The sequence below is a fragment of the Otolemur garnettii genome, unplaced genomic scaffold (assembly GCF_000181295.1).
Source record: "Otolemur garnettii isolate 467f Iridium unplaced genomic scaffold, OtoGar3 scaffold00072, whole genome shotgun sequence".
Lineage (NCBI taxonomy): Eukaryota > Metazoa > Chordata > Mammalia > Primates > Galagidae > Otolemur > Otolemur garnettii.
Window position 1 is genome coordinate 3536777 of NW_003852467.1, and position 14216 is coordinate 3550992.

At 40.5% G+C, this 14216-nt stretch overlaps 1 protein-coding gene across 1 annotated transcript; it reads right to left on the reverse strand.

Annotated features, from left to right (window-relative positions):
• Positions 1 to 12967: 12967 nt before the first annotated feature.
• LOC100954011 (tubulin polymerization-promoting protein family member 2-like) lies at positions 12968 to 13747 on the reverse strand. The gene is made up of 2 exons (XM_003793733.1): positions 13426 to 13747; positions 12968 to 13152 (listed from the first exon to the last, which is right to left on the reverse strand). The coding sequence occupies exons 1-2, from the start codon at positions 13745 to 13747 to the stop codon at positions 12968 to 12970; spliced, it is 507 nt and encodes a 168-aa protein (XP_003793781.1).
• Positions 13748 to 14216: the final 469 nt, after the last annotated feature.

Here is a 14216-nt window from a genome sequence, read left to right on the forward strand (position 1 = left end):
CTCGGCGCCTATAGCTCAACCGGCTAAGGCGCCAGCCACGTACACCTAAGGTGGCGGGTTTGAATCCCCAGCCCGGACCCGCCAAATAACAATGATGGCTGCAGCCAAAAAATAGCTGGGCGTTGTGGCGGGCGCCTGTGGTCCCAGCTACTTGGGAGGCGGAGGCAGGAGACTCGCTTGAGCCCAGGAGTTGGAGGTTGCTGTGAGCTGTAATGACACGGCACTCTACCCAGGGGGACAGCTTGAGGCTCTGTCTCAAAAAAAAAAAAAAAAAAAGAAAAAGAAAACAGAATTGCCTATACAGAAAAAGCATGAAGGGAAAAATAATTGGAACCTACAAATATTTTTGTTTGGCTCTATTGTAAGCCGTATGGTAAGAATTTTATTCTCTAGCTGAAGAGAATATTGAATAATTTCAGGATGAAATGGCCTTATTGGATTTTCAGTTCCGGAAAATTTATTTCCGTGGCAATGTGGCCCACACTTTCCAAGTAGTTAATTTTGAATATAATATAGGTATAAAAATTCTTAACAAGTTTCTTAGGAAATTCTACATATAGTAAAGTTTGAAAATCGTGAGTTGAATAGGAGAAAACGAAGTGACAAGTAGTGATAGATGGGGTTGTAGAGTAAAAGTTTGGAGGTGGAAGCATTTTGGGTAATCAAAATGGGGGTTGAAATATAGTTGAAGTGAAGGAAACTGAGATGAGGATGGTCAGTAATTTCAGTGGTAGTTTATTGAATTTTTTTTTTTTTGTATTTTCTGACATTGAAATCGATTGTGCCAGATTCTAAAAGGATGAGGATTACTGCCATCAGGCACTAGTAAATTAGGAAAGTTGAAGAAGGGACTAGAATCGGTAAAATAAAATGGCATGTTGACAAACGTCTCAAAGGATGAAACCCTTTATCATGTGTAGAATCTTAATGCAGTACAGAGTTCAGTTCTCTCTCTGATGCATACTGAGAACGTGTACTTAGTAAATGGTTATAAGGAAAAAAATATCTTTAGAAAAAAATGAAGCATGTTTAAGTTAGGATGTTTGAAAGAGCATTGTGCTAAAGGTTGAACTTGTAGGAGAAATAAAAGAGGATTAGAATAATTGGATGCCCAAGTAAATTGTTTAGAAGGGAGTTATGAGGAAAGAAGCATAGACCACAGAAGGATGAAGATAGGGAAAAAGATAGGCAACTTGTAGAGAATCACATTGCATGAAGAGGCAGCTAAGTAGGAAGTTACATTAGTAGTCTATGGCTAGATAACAAATTGTCACAAGCTTAAATACTTTAAATTAAAGACATTTATTCTCTCATGGGTTTATGGGGCAAGAGTTCAGATGAGGCTCAGCTGAATTCTGTGCTCTTGCCGTTAAAAAGCTATATTCCAGGTGTCAGTTCCCTGTGTTCTGATCTAGAACTCAGCATCATCTTCTAAACTGAACATGATTGTCAGCAGCATTTTTCCCCCATGTGGTTCCTTGTGATCATAGGACTTAGATCCTTGCTTTCCTGTAGACTGTTGACTGAGTAGAGGTCACTCTTAGTTCCCAGAAGGCTTCACGGTTCCTTGCTAAATGACCTGCTCACAACGTAGCAGCTTACCTCTTCAAGGCCAGCAGGAGGTTCTCTCTTGCTCCAGTTTGCTAGAGGGAGTCTTAAATAGTGTGACATAATCAAGAGAATGACTATTCCATCATCTTTGCCACGTTCTGTTGACTAGAAAAGAAACAGGGTCTTAAGGGGTAGAGGCAAAATAAGGGTATGACTTTTCAGGGTCACCTAGTTTATTTAAATTTCAAAATATTCTGAACATACAAATGTTTTTGGTTACATGGATCACTTTTATAATGCTTGAGTCAGGGTTGTAAGTGTGCCCATCACTCAGGTAGTGTTTATTGTACACATTAGGTAGGTTTTCACCTATCCCCTTCTCCACCTTCCCTCTGCTTGATTTCCACTAGTTTTACTTTCCTCATGTACATGTGTGTTCATCAGCCAGTTCCAATTTAATAGCAAGTATGTGTGATGTTTCCTTTTACCATTCTTTAGATAATTCACTTAGGAAAATGGTCTCCAGTTGCATCCAAATTTTATAAAAGCATTAATTCATCCTTGCATATGACTGAGTGGTGCTCCATGGTATAAATACTTCACATTTTATAATCCACTTATGAATTGTTGGGCACATGGGTTGTAATTATGAATTGTGCTGCAATAAACATTCCAGTGCATATGTCTATTTGATAAAATTACTTCTTTTTCTATGGGTAAATACCTAGTAGTGGTATTGTTACATTGAATTGTAGGTCTGCTTTCAGTTATTTGAGGAATCTCCATGCTGTTTTCCTTAGAGGTAGTTCTAGTTTGTAGTCTCACCAACAATGTATAAGCATTCCTTTCTCTCCACATCTACACCAATATCTATCATTTTGGACTTTTTAATAAAAGTCATTCTAACTGGAGTAAGGTGATGTCCATTGTGGCTTAAATTTACATCTCCCTGATGATGAGTGGTACTACGTATTCTTCTGACAAGCTTCTGCTCATGTCTTTTGCCCAATTTTTAATGGAGATATTAATTTTTATCTTCCTGCTTGAATTCTTTGTAGACTCAGGTTATTAGTACTTTATCAGATGTGTAACCTGTGCATATTTTCTCCCATTCTGTAGATTGTCTCTTTGCTCTGTTGATTAGTTCCTTATCTTAGCTTTTTAATTTGATGAAGTCCCATTCATTATTTATTTATTTATTTGTTGCTATGATTGTTGTTAGGGTGTTTTTCATAAATTATTTGCCCAGGCTGATATGTAGAGAAGTTTTTCTTACATTATTTTCTAGAATTCTTTTAGTTTCATGCCTTACTTTTAAGTCTTTTATCCACCTTGAACTAATTTTACAATTCTGCACATCACAGTAATGACAGTATTACATTGGTACAGGTTTGGCAGTGTCAGAACTAGATATCAGAAACACAGGGTGTTATATTTTTCTGATTTCAGAGAGGTAGGGCAAACTGCAATGACAGTTGTTGAGGTGCAAAATGATTGTTTGCTAACCTGGAAAGATATCACCATGGTAAGGGTCTTCTAGTGTAGGCAAGACAACAATAGGGTTTTCTGAAGGACATGAAATAGAGAAGGTAACACAAAATGAGTATTGTAAAAGGTCTTGCTCCAAACAAAGACTAGCTTATGGTACTGAGAGATTCAGAGCCCTAGGGACAAAAGCAGCCAAAGACAATCCTTATTCTGGGTGGAGCCAGTTTATTTTTTAAAGTGAGTAAATATGATATATATGGAGAGTTGGCTATGCAGCAGCAGGGCCCTTACAGCCTGGGGAACATTTAGGGAATGTACCCCCAACTGTTTCTCCTCCATTACCAAAACAACCAAATTCCTTTCTTCAAGCTCTCCCTGCCAGAAGTAACTTAGCTCTTTGTCTACTTAATTTTTAAGAACTACGCAGAGATCCTTGTGATCTTTCCCTTTTCACTTCTTACCATATGTTAAAGAAGTTGAATAGAAACCATTAACAGGATGATTTGTCTTTATTAAAGTCATTTACATTTTCTGATCATACTGTAAAACTAAACATATGTCTTTTGTCTGTGCTACTTCCCCATATTGCCTATGCTATTTCCCCATAGACAATCCTGTCCAGATACTATAAAATAAAGTTGATTTTGTGCTTTGGTGCTGGCTGAAGCCATCAGTTCAGTCAGACCTCTCAAACTCACCTTTTGTCTCTGTGTCTTCTCTTGTGCTGTATTTTCCTCATTCCCCACCAATTCCACTCTGGTTCACTCCCCTTCCCTGTACTGGTTCATGAAATACACACACACACAGCAAAGGAACTTGTTGGACAATGCTTAGGTAGTGGTGATTTAGCAGAACTTTCACCTAAGTTACAGTATTTTTGGTTGTGTTCTCCATTGCTAAATCATAGTGACCTCTGTTTATCCATGCTGCCCTTCAGAGACTTGCTCCGAATACTTATTGCACATCTGAGGACATGAAGTTCTGGTCTAAATCATGCACTACATACAATAAGACCTTGGGAGAATTCTCGACTAGAATTTAAGTAACTGGCCTTACATGCTTATATCCTTCAAATTTCATGTAGTTAAACCATATAAAATTGCTATTTTTGATCAAAAATCTAATACAATTTCATAAGATTTAAATTTACTGCATTGCCATGTGATTTATAAATTTTTGAATTGATGTTAAGTCCTTGTTTCTAAACACAACATGGAGCTCTGCTGAATTTCCTTAGAGAGGCACAAAACTTGTTTTATTTCAGTCAGAATAATTTCCCCCTACACTTAGTATTTATAATAACAGTTGAATATATTTTAATATTTTGTTTGTATAAATTTTATTTTAAGGAAAAATAAGGAAATCATGAGTCTGTATGGTAGTATTTAGATATGTATACATGTAAGAAGGTACGTATGCATTGATACAGATGTGTGTGTATACATTTATCTATTAATATACTGGTTTTGATGAAAAAGTTTATGTAAGATCTTTATATTACATATTATAGTCATCTTCAGAATAAATAAGTGTTTAGTAGGAATGTGTCAGAGAATATTTAGAAATATCTTTTCCTTTAAAAAGAAACCTATAAGCATGATTTAAGTTTAGCACAATTATTTTATAAATAGTTTATAATTGATAAAAGAGATACTTCCTTGAAGGATAATGGATTTGGTAGATAATTTTTAAATATCCAGGATAACTCTGAAACTGTAATATTTGCATATTTAGGCCTATAGATAAATGTAAGGGTAGTTAAACAAACTTGATGTGATCTATCATTGAACACTAAGTTCATTATAAAAAATTGTAGCTGAACTGGTAAACCAGCATGAACCTTCAACTCTTTAAATTGAGTCTACTGAAATAAATCAAGATCCTAACTCAACTTTATACTATGATCATCTTTGTCTTCTTAAGATTAAAAGAATTATCTGTTAAATTGAGAAAAGACTGAAAATTTGGAGAAACATTTCTCAGTCTATGATTTCAGTTGTATATGTGTTCTGGTTTTCTTTTCCTTTCAGGAATGCTGCTGTATATTTCTTTCCTTTTCTTTTTTTGTAAGTTCAAAAGATGTAGAAGGCAAGAAGACTTGGGGGACTATGGTAATAGTTTCTGTAGTTTTCAGTAGTTGAATGTATATATATGAATATGTGAAGAGTATATGTACAATGTTTTGGCAAAATCTTTAAGATACTATAAAATGGTGTGATAATTATTATATAATCAAGTTCATTTTTATTTTTCCTTAGGTCTTTAACTGATATCTTTTCTTGATATTTTAGTTATTAATGTCTTCATTATTTTCATTTATATTTTAATTTTGTATGTTCTCATCTATCTTAATGAGTATTTTTATCCTTTGAATCATGTATTATAAACTTTTAGCAAGTCATGTTTATATAAGTAATGAAGATGAAATACTTGGTTTCTGCTACAGATTTCTTCCAGGACCTTCCACAAATACCAAAATCCATGGTTGCTCAACTATCTGATATAATACAGCATAGTTTTTACATATAACCTATGCACATTCTCCCATATACTTTATTGAATTCATCTCTAGGTTATCTATAATACCTAAGACAAGATAAATGCTGTGTAAATATAGGTTATTGAGAAATTTCTGATTTACTTAAATGATAAGTTTGATAGTTAATGTCTCTAGCATTTTACTTTGATACTTCTTGGGGCTTTTTTATTGTGAAGGTACATCCTCATTCTTTCAAACACACATGTTAATTTATATTTGTCTTTGAACAAAATTTAGAGCAATTTTGTGAAACCATGGATAAGTGGAAAATTCATGTTTTTTTTTTTTATTTTATTAAGCCAAATACACATAGATCTTGGATACATTCATGCCTATGTGGGGTACAATGTACTGATTTTTTTTATGCAATCTAACGTGATTACATTTAACCAATCAACACAGCTTTCACCTCAATTAATTGATTATTATGCCAAAACATCTATGTTCTACATTTCACAGATTTGACTTGTACCCCTATTATATGTTCCATAGGTGTGATCCAGCCTTTTACCTTCCCTCTGTTGAAACTCCCCCCTCCCTTCCTCTCCCACTCCACTTCTCTCCATCATCCTGGGCTATAGTTGTGTTCTATTTTTTACAGGAAAGTGTGAGTAAATATAAGTAGGTTTCATAGACGTACTGAGTACATTGAACATCAGATGCATTGGGGAGCCAGTATAGTGCAGAAATCTCAAAATATTACCAAAATGTTTGATAAAGATGTGAATAATGATGAGCTGAAAGCTGTAGTGGAAATGAATCCATCTAAACCAGTGGTTCTTAACCTGTAGGTCGCCACCCCTTTGGGGATCAAACGACCCTTTCACAGGGGTTTCCTAATATCAGATATTTACATTATGATTCGGAACAGTAGCAAAAATTGTAGTTATGAAGTAGCAATGAAAATAATTTTATGGTTGGGGGTCACACAATATCAGGAGCTGTATTAAAGGGTTGTGGCATTAGGAAGTTTGAGAATCGCTGATCTAAACCTATGTGTGAATTAGCAGCAATGTTTGATATTACTATTCCAACAGTATTGTGCCATTTGAAACAAATCAGCAAATAAGCTGGATAGATGAGGTCTGCATGAATTAAACAAGTGCAAGGAGAGAGATTGTCTTTATTTGCTGTCATGACATAAAGGCCAAACATTATATGTGATGGAAAATGGATTCTTTTTGACAATTGCAAGCATTTGGCTCAATGGTTGGATAAAAATTAAGTCTTCAAACAGAATCCATAACTGAATATTGCTCAAAATAAGTTAATGGTGTCTGTTTGATGGTCCAGCACATTTATTATTCACTACAGCTTCATGAAACCTGGTCAAGTGATTACAGCAGGTATCTACACAACCAAATGGACGACATGCTGAAGATGTTTGTGATTAAGCTGTTAAAATTGGTTGATAGACATAGGCCAATCCTCTTGCAAGATAATGTTGTCACACAAACATGGCTATCTAAACTACAGAAGCTGGACTTGGAAATTCTGTTAGCCACTGTATTTACCAGATCTTGCACCAACTTACTACCACTTCTTCTAGGCTTTGGTCCACTTCCTGCAAGGAAAAACATTCAATTCTTAACAATCTGTGGAAAATGCCTTTTGTGATTTCAGCACCACTCACTTGCTGGGTTTTTCACTGCTGGCAAACAAGAGCTACAATTAAGTTGGCAAAATTTCATTGATAATTTAGGTACATACTTTGATTACTTGTGTTATTTCTTGTTTGAGATATAATAAAATAAACTTTTGATTCAAAATCAGACATTTCATATTTAATGGCCTTAATAATTACATTGTCTTGTTCAAGAAATGATGAGAAAAAAATCTGTACAAAAAATATGTTTGGTACAGATGGAATTTTATTTCTAAATATTTTTGATTCTCTGTTGAATCCAAAGATACAGAATCCATGGATACAGAGGATTGGATTTATTTTAGATTTTAGTGTCGTGTTTTACTAAATATTCTTTGTAAGATCATGTTTGTCATCTGTATTTTTCTCAGATATTTTTATAATTTATTTAAATCTTTAGTATGCATGATTATCTCAGAGAAATTTCCTGAGTATCTGTTACTTGCTGAATTATGTAGCTCATCAGCTAGCACCTTATTATTTACTAATCAGATTTTTATCTAGTTGACTTAATTTCTATAAAGCTCTTATCACAGTAGGATTGATTTTAAGCACTTCAAGATAAGAGACAAATCCTGTCTGTCTTTTAAAATATTCTAACTGCACTGACTAGGCTTGGTGATGCTTATTTATACATGGACAATGCCAGTTATTTCTCATAATCATTATTTATTGATAACAAAATTTAGTGAGTGGAAAAGGCAGTATTTTTTCCTTGTTTGTGATTCATCGAGGGTACAAAGAATTAGGTTACACTAATTGCAATTGTTAGGTAAAGTTCCTCTTGTGATTGTGTCCTGCCCCCACGAGGTGTGTTATACACCATAATCTCCCTTCCCCCTCCCTCCTCCACTCTCTCCAATCCTTAATTCCCCTACGCAACCACTTGTATTAGATAATTTACTGCTTTGATATTAGAATTGAGTACACTGGATTCCTGCTAATTTATTCTTGTGATGCTTTACTAAGAAGAACGTGTTCTACCTCCATTCAGGTTAATATAAAAGATGCAAAGTCTCCATTTTTTTAGTGGCTGAATAGTATTCCATGGTATACATATACCACAGCTTGTTAATACATTCCTGGGTTGGTGGACATGTAGGTTGTTTCCACATTTTGTCAATCACAAATTGAGCCATGATAAACAGTCTGGTGCAAATGTCCAGGAAGTATGGAGAACCCTCAAAGAACTCAAGCTAGACCTCCCATTTGATCCTGCAATCCCATTACTGGGAATCTACCCAGAAAGAAAAAAATTCTTTTATCATAAGGACACTAGCACTAGACTGTTTATTGCAGCTCAATTTACAATCGTCAAAAGGTGGAAACAGCCTAAATGCCCCCCAACTCAGGAATGGATTAAAAAGGTGTGGTATATGTATACCATGGAATACTATTCAGCCATTAAAAAAAAATGGAGACTTTACAGACTTTGTATTAACCTGGATGGAAGTGGAACACATTATTCTTAGTAAAGCATCACAAGAATGGAGAAGCATGAATCCTATGTACTCAATTTTGATATGAGGACAATTAATGACAAGGGGAGGGGGTAAGCAGTGGGAGGAGTGGGGAAGGGATTATCAGAGAGAGTGATGGAGGGAGGGGGGTGGGGTCTGGTTTGTGTCACACCTTTTGGGGGCAAGACACAAATGTAAGAGAGACTTTACCTAACAAATGGAATCAGTGAAACCTGGTTTCTTGTACCCTCAATGAATCCCCAACAAAAAATAAAAAAAAAAAACACCTGACTCATCCTGTGGCTTGCCTTTTTAATTTCTTAGTCATGTCTTTTGACAAATCTTAACTATTAAGATCCGAAATTCCAGTTACTAATTCTTTGTCAATTACATGTGCTGCTAGCATCCTCTACAGGTCAGGGGCTTATCTTTTCTTTCTTTCATTTTTTTCATGGGGACTTGTGTAAACAGAACTTTTTCATTTTCAGTTTGAATAGATTCAATATTATCGGTCCTTTTCTTTTGTAGTTTATACATTTGGGTTTTATTTATTTTTAATTTTATTATTTTTTTTGAGACAGAGTCTCACTTTGTCACCCTTGGTAGCGTGCCATGGCATCATAGCTCACAGTTACCTCAAACTCTTGGGCTTAAGCGATTCTCTTGCCTCAGGCACCCGCCACAATGCCTGGCTACTTTTAGAGATGAGGTCTGGCTGGCTCATTCTGGTCTTGAACCTGTGAGCTAAGACAATCCATCCGCCTCGGCCTCCCAGAGAGCTAGGATTACAGGCATAAGCCACTGCACCCATCCGATTTATTTTTTGAAGTTTATTTGAGTATATTATGGGGGTATATACATTTTGGTTACATAGTTTGCTTTTGTAAATTTTAAGTCAAAATTATAAGAGTGCCCCTGAGCCAGGAAGTGTGTAATGAACCCATTTAAGGTGCCTGTTGGGTGGGAATTTCCCCTTCCCCTTTTCCCTTTCCCCCACCCAAATTTCATTGAGTTTTGCTTCCCTATGAGCACATAGGTGTTGATCAACTAGTTCCCATTCAGTATTGAGAATACGTGGTGTTTGTTTTGCCGTTCTTTTGATACTTCACTTAGGAGATAGTCTTCATTTCCATCCAGGTTGTTAGAAAAGATATCAGGTCACCATTATTTTTTTTTTCTTGGCCAGGGCTGAGTATGAACCTGCCACCTCCAGCATATGGGGCCAGCGCCCTACTCCTTTGAGCCACAGGTGCTTCCCAGGTCACCATCTTTTTATGGCAGAGTAGTACCCCACAGTATATGTATACCATATTTTGCTAATCCACTCGTGTATCAGTGGGCACTTGGGGTTGTTGCCACATCCTTGAAATCATGAATTGTGTTGCTATGAACATTTGTGTGCAAGTGCCTTTTTTTTTTTTTTTGAGACACAGTCTCACTTGTCACCCTTGGTAGAGTGCTATGGCATTACAGCTCACAGGAACCTCAAACTCTTGGGCTTAAATGATTGTTTTGTCTCAGCCTCCCAAGTAGCTGGGACTACAGGCGCCTGCCACAATGCCCAGCTATTTTTAGAGACGGGGTCCTGCTGTGGCTCAGGCTGGTCTCTAACCTGTGAGTTCAAGGAATCCACCTTCCTCAGCTTCCCAGAGTGCAAGGATTACAGACATGAGCAGGTGAGACACTGCACCTGGCCTCAAGTGCCTTTTTTTATAAATGTCTTTTTTTCATTTGGGTAAATACCTAGTAGAGGGATTGCAGGATCAAATGGTGGGTCCACTTTTAGTCCTTTGAGGAATCGCAATACTAATTTTGGGTTTTATTTAAGGAATCCTTCTTTAGCCTGTGGACAAAAAAGTTTTATAATTTTATAATATATATCACATATGTAGCTCAGTGTGTGAGTGTATCTGTAATATTTTAAGCTTTAAAGATTTGCTTTTCACATTTAGGTCTTCTATTTATTTTTATTTTGAGAGAGAATTTCATTATGTTGCCCTTGGTAGGGTGCCGTGACGTCACAGCTCACAGCAGCCTCAAACTATTGGGCTTAAGCAATTCTCTTGCCTCAGCCTCCCAAGTAGCTAGGACTACAGGTGCCTACCACAACACCTGGCTATTTTTCTATTACTGTTGTCATTCTTGTTTAGCAGGCCCAGTTTGGGTTCCAACCCAACAGCCTCAGTGTATGTGCCCTAGTGCCCTAACCATTGAACCATGGGCACTGAGCCACATACTTAGGTCTTTTAGACATGTAAAATTTTATTTTTTATGTATGGTAAGGTAGGGATCTAATTCAACTTTTTTTACATGGATACTTTTTTCTTTTCCTGAGACAGAATCTTACTATGTCACCCTGGGTAGAGTGCCATAGCATCACAGCAACCTCCAACTTTTGGGCTTAAGTGATTCTCTTGCCTCAGCCACCCCAGTAGCAGGGACTACAGTAACTTACCACAATGCCCGGCTAATTTTTTTGGTTGCAGTTGCTTAATTGGCCCTGGCTGGTTGGACCCCACCACCCAGGTGGCATGTGGCCGGTGCTATAACCACTGTACTACAGGCACCCAGGTGGATCCTTTTTTCTTCTTAAGAGATAAGATCTCACTCTGTTACAGTGTAGTGGCATCATCATAGGTCACAGCAAGCTCAAACTCCTGGGCTCAAGTGATCCTCTTACCTCAGCCTCCTGAGTAGCTGGTACTACAGGTGTGCGCAACCAGGCCTGGGGAATTGTTTGATTTTCAGTAGAGACTGGGTCTTAGTCGTTCTCAGGCTTGTCTGGAACTCCTGAGCTCCAGGGATCTGCTCACATCTCTTCCCAGAGTGCTGGAATTATAGGCATGACCTCCCTCCCCACCCAGCCTCCCTCCGGAGGATACCGGGGGACCACTGTGTTGATACGAGAATGGGCATGCTGTGGACAGTGAGGGAGGGCTGGTCCATGTGTCCCCAAGGCCGACATCGGTGGACCAGTGCCCTGCACCTCAGGCCTGACGTGGCAAGGGAAGTGTTGGTTGGCGGTTCTGCCTGGATTTCTCAGCATTCCTGCAGGCTGTGGGTGTCAGCAGCAGAGGGCACTGAGGAGCTCTCGGTGGGAGGTGATTGGTGACAGCCACCAGCCTTGGGAGAAGGGGTAGCGGACCCGCTAAACACAGGGCACCTCTCTCTCCTCAGAGGCCTTCCCGGACCCTGACGCCTGGCCATGGGCCAAGGGACGGCGCCTTCCCTGCCAGTGCCTTGGCGGCCCTAGACATCCTTTCCAGGACATGGTCAGGGCCACCCTGATGAGCCTTACCCCCTGGGACTCGCGGCCAGACCCTGCATCAGCCCCGAGATGGTGAAAGAGTTGCTCAAGGCTCAGGTGATCATCAGCGTGTGTGAACAACAAGGTGTTTGGGGTACACGTCTCTGGGGTCCAGGTGTACGTCTTTGGCTCCCTGGGTGAGTTGTGTGCTGAGGGCTGAGCTTGGGGCTTTCAGGGTCTTACTGGCTGGAACCACATAACCCTGACCCATCAGGCAGTTTCTCAACCTCCACCACACACACCCCCTTTCTCCCTCCCAGCCTCCCCGGCCTCCAGCGTCTATCACTCCACACTCTGTGTTCCCCGGGGCACATGATTTCGCTCCCACTGGTAGGTGAGGACGTGCCCGATCTGTCTCTGTGTGTCTGCGTGGTTTCCCTTAAGAGAAGGGCCTCCACTTCCATCCATCATGGAAGACACAGGATCCCATTCTTCTTGTTTTTGTGTTTGTGTTCGTTTGTTATTTTCTACGTAGACTAATGTATGTGAAACACGTTGATCTAATGGCTACTGCGGACCAACGCAACACCAAGGATATCCGCCCAAAGCAAACTCACTGAGCAGAGACTTCAGGTCTGCGGGAAACCGTCTCCCCCCAGAAACGGAGACCCCAAACCCCTTACTCCTCTCTACCCACGGGCCAATACAAGGAATCAGGGACAGCTCTAAGCCACTTCAGGAATTTCCCTGGCCCTCCTCATCTGCTCCCATTCTGGTCTTTCCTAGAATTTCTCTACTCAACTTGAGATCCTGTCTCCCTGCAACCCCGATTCTGACCTGACATTTCTATATGACCTCTACCGCAGCCGTTCACTCTTAGATCTCCCCCATCCCTGCCATTTTTCAGGAACTCTTTCCCTCTTTTATTAATTGATTTTTTTTTTTGTCTGCACACACAGATGTTTATTGTTTCCCCAGCTCCCCAGTGGCAAAGATGCAGGGTGAGGGGGGCTTCGAGGCCCAGACGAGGCTACTGTCTAATTCTTCTTGTCATAAGTGCCAGCACTCTTGGGGTCCCTCCCATATCCTGAGTTATCAGTGGTCTCTTCCGGTCCCGCAGCGTCCTTGTCTTTGCCCTTGCCACTGTCGTCCAAGCACTCCTGGTGGCTGCAGGTGTACTTGCTGGTGTCGGTGTGCTGGTCCGCAGCACCCGCCCTTGCGGCTTGGTAGAAGCCAATGAATGGCTTTGAGCCTGGTTCCTCCTCCTCCCCCAAGATGGCTCTGAGATCCATGGAACAAGTACCCGCACCTGTTCGTCTTCCTCTGGACCCGGGCCGCTCCTATTAGGGCCCAGAGCCAGCTGTGGGCAGGCGCTCTAGCCAGAGCCATCCACACCCAAGGGGAGGGAGTCCAGGGCACAGAGGGACGGTGGAGTTTTCTTTCTCCAGTGGACTTATTCTGACCAGGCTGCTGTGAGAGGACCTCATTCAGTGACCACTAGTGGTGGCTGGATTCTTGCCCTCCATGAGTTGATAAATATCCTGTAGGCCTTGGTCTGGGCTCTTTCCCTGGAAGCGCTTCTGGCTCAGTTCCTTCATTGCTTCTGTGAACTGCTGAAACGTGATGGTTCCGGCATCCTTGGCCTTGACTTTGTTGAACACAGTGTCCACATCTGCGGAGGTGACCGTCTTGCCATCAGTGATGCCACAGTCCTGGCACAGTTTGGAGAAGTTCTTGTTGTTTATTTCAGCGCCACTGCTTGAGGAGTCTCCAAAGACAGCGAACCGCTGGAATGTTTTCTCTGCTTCAGATGCCATGGTCAGCTAGAGGTAGGGGTGGGCAGTGAGGGGGAGTGTCAGGAGGGAGGGGGGAGGGGAAGGGAGGATAAATGAGGAATGAGGATGAAGGTGAAGATTAAATCAGTGGTCAAGAGAAACTAATCCCCTTGTCCCTGCTGCCCCCTCCCCCTGTACCCCTCACCCCCATGCTGCCTGCCACAGCCACAAGGTGAGCCTCCCCTTCCCAGCACTGGGAATGCCAGGTGGATCCCAGGTCCTGACTCATCCCCCAATCCCCCACCACTTTTGTGTACCTAAGAGTGGCCGGATGGTCTCTGAGCCTTCCTCCCCTTCGTGTGTGTGCTGACAGGTATGTGCAGGAGGCAGCTGGCTGGGGAGACTGGGGGGCAGGCAAGGAGTCAGAGGGGAGGCCAGGCAACCTTCTGTGACCTCAGCAATGCCTATGTGACATCATTCCTGGCCTTAGCTTCAGCCCCTGCCTTGGGAG